Below are 15,029 nucleotides of genomic sequence, written 5' to 3'. Positions count from 1 at the left end.
CGAGGGGTTTTCCTTAAACACGGCAATATCAAAGGTAGCCATTAACTCTAAAACAAAAACTACCTGAGGCTAACAACAACAACAAAGAAGCACCACCTCCAATACACAAATGAAAAACAGGCGGGAAAAGTGTGGCCACAGGTTACAATAAAAAATACCGCCAACCCTCTCCCCAGACCTGCCTACTAAAATCTTAGCCTAGTTAGCTTCTGGAGTGTACCAGGCTCGAGGCAACTTTAAAGGCTAAGCATCAAGTGCACAAAGCACCGACAAGCCTACCCCCGACAGGGAACTAATCCCCACCCGGGATTACTCTGAAAATAATAAAGGAAAAATAAAAGATGAGTGCCTGAAGGAGGAGCTTACGCTCAGCTAGACACTCCCCTTTTGCTAACTGGAGAGAGTGCAGCAGATACAATACAACTAACCAGGACACCGGCAAACAACCCACTAAAACTCAATTGCTGTTCCTTCCATTCATATCCCGGACGAGCCCCCACATTGTTACGTTCCCCCCGAAGGGGTCTAGGCATGTGAGTGAGGGGACCAGTAACAAATGAGTCCGGAATCAGAATGAAAAGGAAAACAGACAGAGTTGTTCTGTATTAATATAGCTTTATTACGAATGGTACAGGTGTATTACAAACGACATTAACTTAAAGAGCCGGCAACGCCATTTTACCAACAATGCCAAAGAAACAAAGGAAACACTCGCAGCAACAAAAGGCAAGAAGACTACTAAACAAAAAAGGGAGGCACTTCCCACCCTACTCCTCACAACGGGGAGACACTCTCAGGGCCCACAAGCCCATCTACTCACTAGTCAGAAGGAGGCTGTCTGTCCAAAACCTAGCACAAAAACATGTAGCGCCACAGAGGGAAAAAAAAAAACCACCCTGCTCACAGCTCATCCCCAGTTTAAATAGCCTCAGAGGTGATTGCTGACTGGAGTCAGGTGGCAAACGAGGCTAATCAGAAGCAGCTGTGTCCTGGGGAGAGGAGAGTGAGAGAGACAGAGGGGGTAGGAGTGGCAAGAGAGGAGGAGGCGGGTAGAGCGGGCAAACACCCCACCCACACACTCCCACAGCCTCACAGGACGTAATATTGGAAAACATTAGAAAAACTTCAAGCAAAGATATGATTGCGCTATAACGTGTTGTAAAAGTAATCAACTCTTTCTCTCCATTAATGTATGCAAGGTGCTTGAACAAAACAAATCACAAGAGTTATATTCAACCCTCTGGATAATTGTTCAGTTAGCTATTAGCTCACATTGGAACATTACATTTGTGTGATAAATGCATGTTTTTAATCTTAAATAAATCTTTGATATTACTGAAGGAAAACCTTCATTCCTTGGTGTGACTTTCTTAAGGATAGTGAAGGATGAGAAACGTGGAAGCAGGATACTCATAAATTTGATTTTGGCTAAAAGGGGTCAAAAGTCTTAAACAGATGAGCTAACCCCTTAAAGTAACCTGTAACAGCATTTTATCTACTCTGCATCACAGTTTAACAACCTGTGGGTATTTGGGGTTGATTACAGCTGGTAGCAGAGTAATAATTTGTAGAAGTATGTTTCCTTTACACTGATATTCAGTTTTATAAAACACTTTATACTTTTTACTTTGTATTTCATAACATTTTAGAAGGATTTAATTTGTGATGCTCATATAGTCAATTCAAAGCTGCAGTTACTCGTTGTTATTAATATACACTGTTATCAGTATATTAATAATGTACTTGATTGGTCTAAAGTGCATTATAGTAAACTCACTCCAGTAAGCTTAAAAATGGAGAAATTATAATGAGTAAACATAAAATTCTTGATAAAAATATTCTGATTTTCTGACAATAGTGTTGAGATAAAGTTTAGGCCTTCAGTTTGTCTGAGCATTACAATAACTAAGTACATGATGTGGTTTAAAATTTACATTTTATTTTCATGTCATCCAGCAACAGACACAGTTAGATACATTAATTTTTGGACAATGATACATTTTTCGGTGCACCACCACAGTGGATTTTAGACCAGATAATCAATATCTAATTGGAGTGCCGACTTTCAGCTTTAATTCAGTGGGTTTAAATTTCTGAGTTAACTATTGGAGATACATCGTTCTCAGAAGTACTTGGACAATTAAGTGATAAACTGTTTCAAGGTCAAGTAAAGTCTGCTTACTTGTTATTTCAAACTAACTAATCAGATAAAAGATCTGGAGTTGATTTCAGGTCTTGAACTGTCATTTGCTATTGTTAACTGGAATTCTAAACATGTGGTCCAAAGACATGTCCATGTAAGTAAAGAAAGCCATCATTAGGCTGAACAATCAAAATAAACCAGTCCGAGAAACAGAAAAAGGAGTGGCCAAATCAGCAGTCATGTACACTCTTAAATGGAACCAGTGGAGCAAGGTCATTAGCGTTTATTAATCATGTGACTGCTGATAGACGTAGCAGGGTGGATTGTGAAGTATACAGGGTTATACTCTCTGCTCAAATTCAGCCAAATGCCGCAAAACTGTGCACACAGTATTTCACAGTGTGAGTGAATGATGACACAAAAGGAAAAAAAGAAATAGTTTCTCAGGGCAAAGAAATGGGATATTCTTCAGTTGCCAAGTCGGCTATCTGATTCCAGCCCCAAAGAGCGTGCTTTTTATTTATTAGATTCAAAACTGAATGCAGCAGCTGAAGGTAGCTGCAGTAAAAGGCCTAACGGAGCATCTCAGTGAAGGAAACACAGCACTTGGTAATGTCCATGGGTTCTACACTTCAAACTGTCCCACAGACCTTACATTTAAAACTACTTCAGGTTGTTCACATCATTTTGTGCTTCTAAAAACAGGAGACTGTATATGATAATAGAGTCCAACACTTGGCTGTTTTGTTGTTGCTGATTCCTTTCACTATTTGATATGTTTTCTGGTGTTTTTGTGTTAAGATTTAGCTGCTGAAACAGATGAACTGATTGATGCCTCGGTGCTCATCTTCAAGGTTCTCTCTTTCAAATGTTAAATTTAAAGAAAGGTTTTAATAGATATCCAACAACAGCTACGATCTAGAGAGGTACAACTAACACAATAACTTAGATCCCTGTCACCCAACATATAGAGCTCTTACCTTAAAGACCTCATAGTACTCTTACCACATACTGACTGTTTCCAGCACTCGCCTGCAGCCTGTGAAAATATTTTACACTTTTTTATTGTGAAGGTCTCCTCCACAGGTCTCAAATCTTTCCTTCATGACCCCTCAGTCTCTACTTCCTGCGCTGCTGTCTTTGACAGGTTTGAGCCCGTGACTCTCTTCTCTTTAAAGGAGATTTTTGGTCGTTTTAAGCCTGCAGGGTCTCCAAGGATGTCCCTCCTCGACTCTTAAAAGAGGTGTGACCAGCAGTTGGACCTTTGGTTCTTGAGCTGGTAAAACACAGTCTGATGTTAGTTTGATGCCCTAAAGATTTTAAACATGCTCTAGTCAAACCCCTGATTAAAAAACCTGCTCTTGATCCTGCAATTTTTGCAAATTACAAGCCTATCTCCAAACTACCTTTTCTTTCCAGAATTCTTGAAAAGATAGCTCACAGCTAATTAATGACATTCCTGGAAAATGATTTAGACGTTTTCCAATCTGGTTTTAAACCCTCACATAGCACTGAATCAGCCCTTTTAAAAGTTTTTAATGACATATTTTTAGCTACTGACGCTGGGAACTGTTGTTCATGTGCTTTTAGATTTGACGGCTGCGTTTGATACAGTGGATTGTGCCATTTTACTCTCTTGTTTGGAGCACCGGGTGGGCATTAGGGGCACAGCACTGGAGTGGTTCAGGTCCTGCTTGGCTGGGTGAACTTTTTGTGTCTGTCTCTGTGACCATGTGTCGTCCCCTGCTCCTCTCTTGTGTGGTGTCCCACAGGGCTCAGTTCTAGAGCCCCTCCTCTTTTCTTTGTATCTGGTCCCTCTTGGTTCTATACTGAGAAAACATGGCATTGCATTTCATCTCTATGCTGATGACTGTCAGATCTACAGTGGGGCAAAAAAGTATTTAGTCAGCCACCGATTGTGCAAGTTCCCCCACTTAAAATGATGACAGAGGTCAGTAATTTGCACCAGAGGTACACTTCAACTGTGAGAGACAGAATGTGAAAAAAAAAATCCATGAATTCACATGGTAGGATTTGTAAAGAATTTATTCGTAAATTAGGGTGGAAAATAAGTATTTGGTCACCTCAAACAAGGAAAATCTCTGGCTCTCACAGACCTGTAATGTCTTCTGTAAGAAGCTTTTCTGTCCCCCACTCGTTACCTGTATGAATGGCACCTGTTTGAACTCATCATCTGTATAAAAGACACCTGTCCACAGCCTCAAACAGTCAGACTCCAAACGCCGCCATGGCCAAGACCAAAGAGCTTTCGAAGGACACCAGGAAAAGTATTGTAGACCTGCACCAGACTGGGAAGAGTGAATCTACAATAGGCAAGCAGCTTGGTGTGAAGAAATCAACTGTGGGAGCAATCATCAGAAAATGGAAGACATACAAGACCACTGATAATCTCCCTCGATCTGGGGCTCCACGCAAGATCTCATCCCGTGGGGTCAAAATGATCATGAGAACGGTGAGCAAAGATCCCAGAACCACACGGGGGGACCTGGTGAATGACCTGCAGAGAGCTGGGACCAAAGTAACAAAGGTCACCATCAGTAACACACTACAACGGCAGGGAATCAAATCCCGCAGTGCCAGACGTGTTCCGCTGCTGAAGCCAGTGCATGTCCAGGCCCGTCTGAAGTTTGCCAGAGAGCACATGGATGATACAGCAGAGGATTGGGAGAATGTCATGTGGTCAGATGAAACCAAAGTAGAACTTTTTGGTATAAACTCAACTCGTCGTGTTTGGAGGACGAAGAATACTGAGTTGCATCCCAAGAACACCATACCTACTGTGAAGCATGGGGGTGGAAACATCATGCTATGGGGCTGTTTTTCTGCCAAGGGGACAGGACGACTGATCCGTGTTAAGGACAGAATGAATGGGGCCATGTATCGTGAGATTTTGAGCCAAAACCTCCTTCCATCAGTGAGAACTTTGAAGATGAAACGAGGCTGTGTCTTCCAACATGACAATGATCCAAAACACACCGCCCGGGCAACAAAGGAGTGGCTCCGTAAGAAGCATTTGAAAGTCCTGGAGTGGCCTAGCCAGTCTCCAGACCTCAACCCCATAGAAAATCTGTGGCGGGAGTTGAAAGTCCGTGTTGCTCGGCGACAGCCCCAAAACATCACTGCTCTCGAGAAGATCTGCATGGAGGAATGGGCCAAAATACCAGCTACTGTGTGTGCAAACCTGGTAAAGACCTATAGTAAACGTTTGACCTCTGTTATTGCCAACAAAGGTTATGTTACAAAGTATTGAGTTGTATTTTTGTTATTGACCAAATACTTATTTTCCACCCTGATTTACGAATAAATTCTTTACAAATCCTACCATGTGGATTCATGGAATTTTTTTTTCACATTCTGTCTCTCACAGTTGAAGTGTACCTCTGGTGCAAATTACTGACCTCTGTCATCATTTTAGGTGGGGGAACTTGCACAATCGGTGGCTGACTAAATACTTTTTTGCCCCACTGTATGTCCCTCTAAAGAAAAAAGGCACATATTCCATACAGCCATTACTTCAGTGTCTTGATGACATTAGGGTTGGATGTCTCTTAACCTTTAAAATTTTAATGACAAAAAGACTGAGGTGATGGTTTTTGGTAGCCCCACTGAGACCCCCAATGTGTTTTTAGATACCTTGGCCCAGTATAATAAGCCATCTGTCACAAACCTGGGGGTCAAAGTGGACTCTGAACTGAAGCTTGACAGTTGGATTAAAGCTTCTTTCATCTTAGGCAGCTGGTCTGCCTTTAGAGATTAGACAGGCCTGTTTTTTAAATCACTCCTGAAAACCCATCTCTTCACCCTGGCCTTTGACACTTTTTGAGATGTTGGTTTTAGTTTATTTTCATTTTGGTTGTTTTAGTTTATTCTATGCTGTTTTATCTTGTTTTTAAATATAGGGCTGTTTTAATTTTTGTGTATTATGTATTTTATTTTCTACTGTTTTGTTTTATTCTATTGTTCTTAATTTATTTACTGTACAGCACTTTGTCCTGTGCTGGGCATTTTAAAGTGCTTTATAAATAAAGTTGGATTGGATTGGATTTTAAAATATACAACGTAGGCCTCTGTGAATCACTTTTCCAGCGTTGATGTACTTTTACATGAAATAAACTCAGGCATATTAACTGAATTTAACTTAAGATTTCACAGAACTCACTTCATTTTGCACACTAAGCTCTGGCAACGTATGCGTTAAGTAAGTAGCTCTGCTTAATGTAACTGTTGCACAAACATAAGTTGCTTTTTTTCTCTGAGGCATGCTTGAGTTGCTTTTTTTTGGTAAACATAAGATATGAAATGAGATTTAAATCTCAATGAGACTTTTCACCTGGATAAATAAAGGATAATAAGGTAGCTTTCACATAGTGTAGGGCCAGATTTAACTTAAGTATATTTTTTATAAATGACAGGATGAGGAATATACGCATTAAAATATAGAATGTAGTTATGTAAGCGCAGTTTTGGCACAATGCTTTAATTGATTGTTTTTATTTTATTGCTGTCCAGAAAACCAGTCCGTCCTTTAAAAAAAGAAAAAAAGTCTGTCTGTAGCACCAGGTCGTCATGGAGACAAGCTGGTCCATCCAGTTCCTCTGTACTCGATGGAAGGTGATCGTGGCCATGATTTTCATTGAAATGTGAGGAATGTGTGGTGTGAATGCTCTTTTAATGGTTTACCTGCTTGACAGCACTGGACTTACTGCCCAGGATGAGACGGCAGTAAAGACGCAAAGTGTTCACAGGAAGATCTGCAGCTTCTCCCGACGAATGAAGGCACTGTTGGTGTGAATCCTGATGCTGAGTTTTAGTTCAAATCTTTGTTGTTCACCACTGTGTGTCGTCAGGGGGCTGTTATATATATACCTCTATCTCCATTTGTTACTGTCCTTTCATTCTATTGTTTGAGAATAGTGACTTTTGTGTATTTATGTATGAGTTTCTTTTAATTCATGAAAGCTCACTTTGTCTACTCTGCATTCCTATGAAGTTTTTCAAAACCTGTTTCAGTGTAATGAGGTATGTCAAAGAAAGTTGGTGCTTCTTGTGGCTAATTTGATTATTAGTGTATCATTCTCCTTGTTAAAGAAACCTTCTCTGGTGATGGAAGCAGTAGTCTAATGAAACCAAAACTATATGCATACCTGCTGCTAAGTGAGAGCTTAGAACACAGTGTACCACCTTTAATACAGCGTATCACTGTTACATGTGGTATTATTTTGGATAGTAGCGCAGTAAATGGGTAAGCTGAGAGATCACAGAGAGAAGACTGGAGAAAGGACATGTGTTATTATAGGGAAATATTCTGAGTGCTTCTTGAAGGTAGTTCTTATCAACATCTGCATAAAAACAGTAGCAGCAGAAGACTCACTGTGTTGGCTGAGGGACTTCAGGCCAGCTGATTTCACCTGTGGGACAGTGACAGGACTACAACCCGAGGAAGAAGATTATCCACGCGTACTCAGTCCTGATTTATAGTTTATGCTGCTGTTTTATCAACATAAAATTAAATGAAGTTTTTCACTCTTTCAACCATTCGAGTAGGAATTACAACATCGCCTCTTCCAAACTGAACTATCTCAACAACTTCTGGATATTTTGCTAATTTGTTCCGATTATTTGTTTTTTCTCGTGAACCATGATTAAATTTTTCAGCTTTGATGTTACAATTATTTTGCTTTTTTTTTAAGCACAGACATATTGAAGAAAAAAGGAAAAGAAGGAGGAATGCATTAGCTTTGAGTAATCATAAAGAGTTGCATAAATCCACACCCTTTTTGATAAATAATACTTCCTATCAATAACAACCAAAAAGCTCAATAATGCCTACAGAGGGAGAATTATATAAAGCAGCGATAACTGACACTAAGCTGACACCTGCTGGTTGACAAATGTAACAATGAAGCAGTCCGTTTGAGTCACTTGTTAACCCGGATCTCCTGTGTCATATTTATTCACCGTAATTCCAGGAAGTCAGAAGAAGACAACATGACCGATGTGTGAAATGAAACAAAATGTCACAACTGCAGCGACTGCATCCCAGGTTGTGGTGATATCTTCATGAAGCAAAAAGAGTACACAGAGAAACCGATTTCTAGCTGCACTATTTTACCACTAGATTGTTATTAACTGAGCCAAGCAGGTTATGTTTTTGCAACCGTTTGTGAGTGCGTGCCATAATTTTGTCTGTGAACTTTAGAGCTTGAAGAGTTGTGAATGAATTCTGATAAAACCTTGTAGGAGAGTGGAGTCATGTAAACAATTAACACTGAGGTGTATGCAAGCCAAAGTGTACCCAAAGACTTATAAGTGTGGTGTGTAGTGTTAACATGTTGAAAGATTTAAAATCTCCTGTCATATTTAACCTTTGACCTCTCCTTCAAGGTCAATAGATTGATCTGAAGGGCAAAGTGCTAATAAAGGGACATAGAATTAATTCATTGCTTTTTGCCATTGTTTGCATTGGCAACATACAGATAATAAAATATTGGGATACTAAATATCACATTACTTTATTGTGGCTTGTTATTTCGATTACAGTAACAGGTTATAACTGTTTACAATAAGAAAAGTAAAGTATTGTATTTAAAAAAAACCAAAATAAACTTGTGATCAAAATCTTTTTTCACATGATATTTTTGTTACAAACCTTTAAATGAATTTTACTAAAGAATGAATTGAATGCTACATGTGTGCTATCCATCATCCATCAATCCTCTTCCACTTATCATAAGTCAACAGTTAAAAGTAATATTTTCAAATATAAAAAATACAAAAGTAAATACTGCCCAGGCAGTGAGCTGCCTTGACGAAGGTCTGCAGAATGCTCAAAGTGCTTCATATTACTGTCCACTCTTAGATTTTAGTTCAGACTTTTTAAAAAATTATTTATTTATTTATTTGTATGAGGGAGTGTTTGGACATGAGAGACATTGTTCAAGAATCCAAGAAAAATCAGAACAAATGATCTGAAAGTGAATTTTTGTGTGTATAAGCTATTTACTGATACCACTGTTTTAAGCTGTAGAGGCTTGCTTTAGTGGGACACCATTTCAGTCTTCAGATTCACTGTCTGCCAATTCCTGTATGACTTCTATCCAGTGTTTATTATGCATTACAAACTTGGCAGTATTGTTTGACACATCAGAGGTAGAAGGGATGGTGCAATGGTGTGAGAGCCACAACCTAATGCTAAATGTTAGTGAAACTAAAGAAATTATTTTGATATTAGATGTAAAAGAGATCATAGTTTGGTCTTAATTGGTGAACAGAAGGTTGGGCAGGTAACAATATTTAAGTAGACGTTAACTTACAGTTTGTCAGTTATAGTAGTTTCATCATGTGAATCCAAAATGCTGACTTTATCTAATTTGCAGTAATTACATGCAACTTTTCCATGTAATTTTGAACAGTTTTTAAATTTTCATTTTAATGGAATCCGGTAGAATGAAATACTTGATTGGTACATTCAGTTTATACCAAGCAGGATGTCCTTAATGATTATTTATGTGAATGAATAAACATTTTATTTAATATATTTCCATTGCATTTTACTCACACATACTCCGGCCAGTGTTTTTGTTAAATCTATTATCCGACATGCAGAAAAATGCAGCATTTCATTGAATCATTGCAAACATACATTGTAAAAACAGTATCTAAGGCATAAATGAATTTGGACAGTTCTCTGAAGCTTGGAAGTCAGTATTTGGCAGGATGATTTTCATATGAACACCCTCTCTTACGCAAGCTGTTTTGTAATTTTTAACTAGTCTTCAGAACTGTTGTACCTCTCTCCTAACACCATACCCACACTCAACATGATTTGAACCAAGAATTTCAAATTTGGATTCCTCACATCATAACAGCTGTTGCCACTGACTTTCACTGAATTCCAGTTCTTGTGTAATTTGGATTTCAGTGAACAGGAGACGGATCAACTGAAGAGTCAAATTCATCCCTCCGTCATGTCTTTTTTTTTTAAAATTTATTTCTTGTGGACATGACTTTCAGGTACTGTTCATCTGATGTAGATAGTTGTTGTTGTTTTTTTATTGTTGGCATTTTTTTTATAGCTTCAACTAAAGAAATTGGAACAAATTATGTGTTTTTGCAGCAGGCTGCTAGTAACTAAGTAGCTAAAGGTACAATTTAGAACGCATTGCTGCATCTATTCCCAATTTCCACTTCTACATATAAAGAAATGAGTGATTGCGCAGGACTTTTGCTTGTATCTCAGTTCTTGGAGTGCCTCCCACTATTTTATCTATGAAATCATCTATTAAACCCTTTGCAGCCCCTAAGGTCACATTTATGTTGGGAGAAACTGGAAACATCTGTTAACCGCACTGGATCAGACAGATCGTGGTGATACTGCAGGCAGTTGGCAGTAAACTGACCCTATCGCCCCAAGCAAAAGAAAACCAAAAAAAAAACAACAACCCACAATTAGCATCACACAGGAAGCAACAAGCACATGATGTATGCTGTGCCAACACCGGGAAAAATCACAAAAGCGGGCCAATTGACACGCTTTCTGCAGTCCATGAGCAGTTTCAGGGAGTGGTTTGATATTGTCGGCCTGTTTTTGGCTCCTAATGGTGATAGGATCATCATCAACCGTCCAGACAAACTCATTGTGTGCATTGTTTTGTTTTTTTCGTCGAAACTCCTGCCAGCTGGGGGGGCGGGGGGGGGGGGGGGGGGGGGGGGGGGTATTAAGGTATTAAGACTTCTGAGGGTGGACTGATTTCACTTGGATTTTCTCGGCAGTGAGGATGGCAGTCACCCCTCGGCGTGTCCGCCTGAAGCCCTGGCTGGTCGCGCAGGTGGAAAGCGGGCGCTACCCGGGATTGACGTGGCTTGACCGTGAGAACATGCGCTTCAGGATCCCATGGAAACACGCCACACGGCACACACCCCAGCACGAGGATGAGGACACCATCTTTAAGGTAAAGATTCACTAAAAGAGGGGTGTCTGCCTGTGTGTGTGACTTTATTCCTTATACATGATCAGAACTTGTACTTCTGCAGAGACAGTGAGGAGGTTTAAGCAGGGGTTATGCTAATTCATTCCTGGTTAATATCCTTTTAAAAAATACCCTCTAATAATAATAATAATAAGTAGGACTTTTAATAAAACGTCTGGCTTTGCAGCCCAGTTCTATTTTGTTTCTCTGGGTCATGTTGAATGAAACTTTATGTAGGTGTTTTATTTTATTGTTCTTCTGTAAACCTACCAAATTAAACAGGAGAGGCATAAAGGGAAAAGGTTGTGGCTCATGAGGTTGTTTTCTTTTCTTAAAAAAAAAAAAATAAGTAAACTTTTTTTAAAGAAAAGAAAACAGAATTTGATCAGCATAAACTTTGTTGTGACGAGGTGTGTGTACCTCGTGAAAAATTGAGCCTCTGGGCTTGAGTCTTTTCATTCTGACATAGCTGTGAATACATTATACAGCTGTTTCCTGACAAACATGCTGACCCAGCATCACTCACTAAATAAAGAACACTGGTTTTATTTATTTTTTGTGAGTGCATACTGTGCATAAATATAAATTAAAATAACTGTGTGATACTGATCCCTTCATTTGGTCTAAATATTCCCCCAGGCATGGGCTGTGGAGACCGGAAAGTTCCAGGAGGGAGTTGACGAACCTGATCCTGCAAAGTGGAAAGCTCAGCTTCGATGTGCCCTGAACAAAAGCAGAGAATTCAACCTCGTCTATGACGGCACCAAAGAGATCCCCATGAATCCTTGGAAGATATATGATGTCTGTGACATCCCTCAGCCCCTCAGCAACCACGGTAAATGAGAGCTCTTTAATGCGGCTCGCTCTCGTCTTTCTTCGTTCATCTTTAATTTTGCAGTATTTGCCACCTCCCTCACTCCGCAGGCTCTTCAGATGCTGGCCCCTGGACACCCGGGGATGATGATGGTCTTGAGGAAGATATTCCAGATACTCCAGAGTCTCTGCCTCCATACCCATCTAATGGTGAATGGCTTTGTCTAAAAACATTACACCTGTTTCTGCAATGTCCAGTTTGATTGCTTATTAACAGTAAATGAATTATTTTCTTCGTGTAGGCACCCCCTCTCCTCTCATTATGTGGTCTCCGATGGGTTCTGAGTCATCCATGCAGCCTCCCAGCTGTCCCCCATCAAACGAGGTCTGGCCCAAAGAGGAGCCTGTTAAACCCTGGCCTAAAGAGGAGCCCGTGGATGTGGAGATGCAGCAAACGACACACGACATGCCCCCAGTTACTCTGCCCGATCCGTCTTTGCAGCCCCCTCCCCTGCCCGACGGCTTGTTTGCCTCTCCCGAAATGTGGATCAGTTCCCTTCCAAGTGAGTGTGAACTGTTGCTAAGACACGAGTCTTGCACCTGCTTGCTTGGCAGACTTCAACTTAAAATAATAATTAATAATTTGAGCTTTTTGTTGTGGCAGGCTGAGGTGTAGGGGATACCTGCTGTAGCTCCCCAAGTGCAGTTGAACTTCATGACATTTGATTGGTTTAAATTAGGAAAATATAACATCAGAAAACCTCTTCTCTAGACAGCAATACTTGCTGGTTTTATAAAAAGATAGTTTCAACTCCTCTGCTTTAAGCTTGAAGATGTCACTATTCCTGTTGTTGTTTTTAAATAAACAGAACTTTTTATTAATTAATTGAGAATATGTGTCCAGTATGTGCACCATGGTCGTAAAATTGAAGTTTCTGCTTCCCTGTGACCTCTCCTTTTTCAAAAATTAAGCTTAGTTCTTTTTCTGTTTTTACCTAAAATATAGTTTTATTGCATTTTCCTTTTTAACACGCTTCCACCTTCATCTCTGACCCAGTGACAGACCTGGAGGTGCAGTTTCTTTACAGAGGGAAGGAGATGTGTCCTACAGCGACAGTCAGCAACCCGCTAGGCTGCAGGCTGTTCTACGGAGACCTCGGGCCCATGGTCAATCAGGAAGAGCTGTTCGGCCCAGTGAACCTGGAACAGCTACGCTTTCCGACCACGGAGCACATCACCAATGACAAGCAGAGGGTCTTCACTAACCGCCTTCTGGACGTGATGGACAGAGGTCTGATCCTGGAGGTCAGCGGCCACGATATCTACGCAGTCCGTCTCTGTCAGTGCAAGGTGTACTGGTCTGGCCCCTGCGCTCCAAATCCAGCTGCTCCGAATCTCATAGAGCGGCAGAGGAAGGTCAAACTGTTCTGTCTTGAGTCTTTTCTCGCTGGTATGTATTAATGTCACTTCTTTTTAATAAATGAGATGCAATGTGTAGTTAAGCATCTTTACACTGACAAAAATGGGAGTTTCAGCGGTTTGGCCCATGCCTTAAGATCAAGGTGGGCAGGTGTGGCCTGCAATGTAAAATGAGTTTGAGCACCTGTGGAAAAGCATTTTTTTTTTATAAATATTTTTTTTTTTTGTTTGCTGTGCAGGTGTGATAGCTCAACAGCGTGGCCAGGCACCAAGCACTCCTGACTATGAGATCAATCTGTGTTTCGGGGAGGAGTGGCCAGATGGAAGACCCAAGGAGAGGAAACTTATCATGGTCCAGGTAAAGAAATGTGTAACATAATTTAAGTGGTCTATCTTGAAATTTTTAAACAAATAAGCTTGCGAAATGTCTTTTCCCAACACTTAACGGCCCTCTTTCACCCTGCAGGTCATTCCAGTGGTGGCCAGAATGATAAGTGAGCTGTTTTCTAGTGACGACAACACGCGATCACTTGACAGCGGCAGCATCCGCCTCCAGATTTCGATGGAAAACATCAAGGATAGCATTGTGACCCAGCTAAAGCAGCTTTACTGCCTGCTACAGACCCTGGTGGGTCTGTAGCAGGCAGTAAAGTAATGGGTTTGTTCTGAAATGGATGCTGCTGCTGCACTTTGGGTCTGAATTGTTTTATGGCTTGTTGAACGTAACTGTATTTAGCCTGTGATCGCATGTTTATTTTATCAATAAAAGCGTGACTGTGAATTTGTGTGAAATCCTTTCAAAAATACAAATTATGCTCGTCTTTGAGCCATAAGAGTAAAATGCACTTTATTAGTTCCATGATGTCATCACTCGGCTGCTGCAGATGTGTCAGCTGCACATCAACGATATGGATCTCCTGCTCTGTCACATCCCAACCGTGCTCTGTTGGATTTGGATCTGTGGACTGTGAGTACAGTGAGCATAGATCCTCACAGACCTCTGAAGAGGTCATGCATATGTACTCAGTACTTTGTTTGGGCCCCTTTTGCATGAATTACTGCATCAATGCAGCATGGCATGGATGCTATCAGCCTGTGGTACTGCTGAGGTGTTATGGAAGACCAGGATGCTTCAATAGCGGCCGTCAGCTCTTCTGCATTGTTCAGTCTCATGTCTCTCATCTTTCTCTTGGCAGTGCCCCTATAGGGTTCAGGTCAGATGAGTTTGCTGGCCAATCAAGCATAGTAATCCAATGGTCATTGAACCAGGTTTTGGTACTTTTGGCAGTGTGGGCAGGTGCCAAGTCCTGGTGGAAAATTAAGTCAGCATCTCCATAAAGCTCGTCTGCGGAAGGAAGCATGAAGTACTCCAAAATGTCCTGGTAGACGGCTGCGTTGACTCTGGACTTAATAAATCACAGTGGATCAGCACCAGCCAGATGACAGGGCTCCCCAAATCAACACAGACTGGAAAATACAGACTGGATTGTGTGCCTCTCCATTCTTCCTCCAGACTCTGGGACCTTGGTTTCCAAATGAGATGCAAAATTTGCTCTCATCAGAAAAGAGGCCTTTGGACCACTGAGCAACAGACCAGCTCTTTTTTTTCTTTATCCCAGGTAAGATGCTTTTGATATTTGTTGTTCAGTTCTTCCACACTTTTC

The 15,029-nt window shown here is 40.7% G+C and overlaps 1 protein-coding gene across 2 annotated transcripts; it reads left to right on the top strand.

Annotated features, from left to right (window-relative positions):
• Nucleotides 1–10,903: 10,903 nt before the first annotated feature.
• Nucleotides 10,904–14,146, top strand: LOC113021698 (interferon regulatory factor 6-like). Of its 2 annotated transcripts, XM_026166407.1 has the most exons (8): nucleotides 10,904–11,115; nucleotides 11,773–11,968; nucleotides 12,058–12,156; nucleotides 12,249–12,509; nucleotides 13,004–13,396; nucleotides 13,605–13,723; nucleotides 13,832–13,957; nucleotides 14,010–14,146. In XM_026166407.1, the coding sequence occupies exons 1-8, from the start codon at nucleotides 10,942–10,944 to the stop codon at nucleotides 14,013–14,015; spliced, it is 1,374 nt and encodes a 457-aa protein (XP_026022192.1). In that variant the 5' UTR covers nucleotides 10,904–10,941; the 3' UTR covers nucleotides 14,016–14,146. The 2 variants fall into 2 exon arrangements, with proteins under 2 accessions (XP_026022192.1, XP_026022191.1); XM_026166406.1 differs by lacking the exon at nucleotides 14,010–14,146 and having other exon boundaries at nucleotides 13,832–14,005.
• The last annotated feature ends 883 nt before the right edge of the window (nucleotides 14,147–15,029 follow it).

Source organism: Astatotilapia calliptera, chromosome 5 (genome assembly GCF_900246225.1).
Source record: "Astatotilapia calliptera chromosome 5, fAstCal1.2, whole genome shotgun sequence".
NCBI lineage: Eukaryota > Metazoa > Chordata > Actinopteri > Cichliformes > Cichlidae > Astatotilapia > Astatotilapia calliptera.
This window is presented reverse-complemented; position numbering and strand designations above follow the sequence as displayed.

Coding starts and splice junctions, on each gene's coding strand:
- LOC113021698 (XM_026166406.1), top strand. CDS start 10,942: ATGGCAGTCACCCCTCGGCGTGTCCGCCTGAAGCCCTGGCTGGTCGCG. Junction 11,969..12,057: donor TCAGCCCCTCAGCAACCACG/GTAAATGAGAGC, acceptor CTCACTCCGCAG/GCTCTTCAGATGCTGGCCCC. Junction 12,157..12,248: donor GCCTCCATACCCATCTAATG/GTGAATGGCTTT, acceptor TTCTTCGTGTAG/GCACCCCCTCTCCTCTCATT.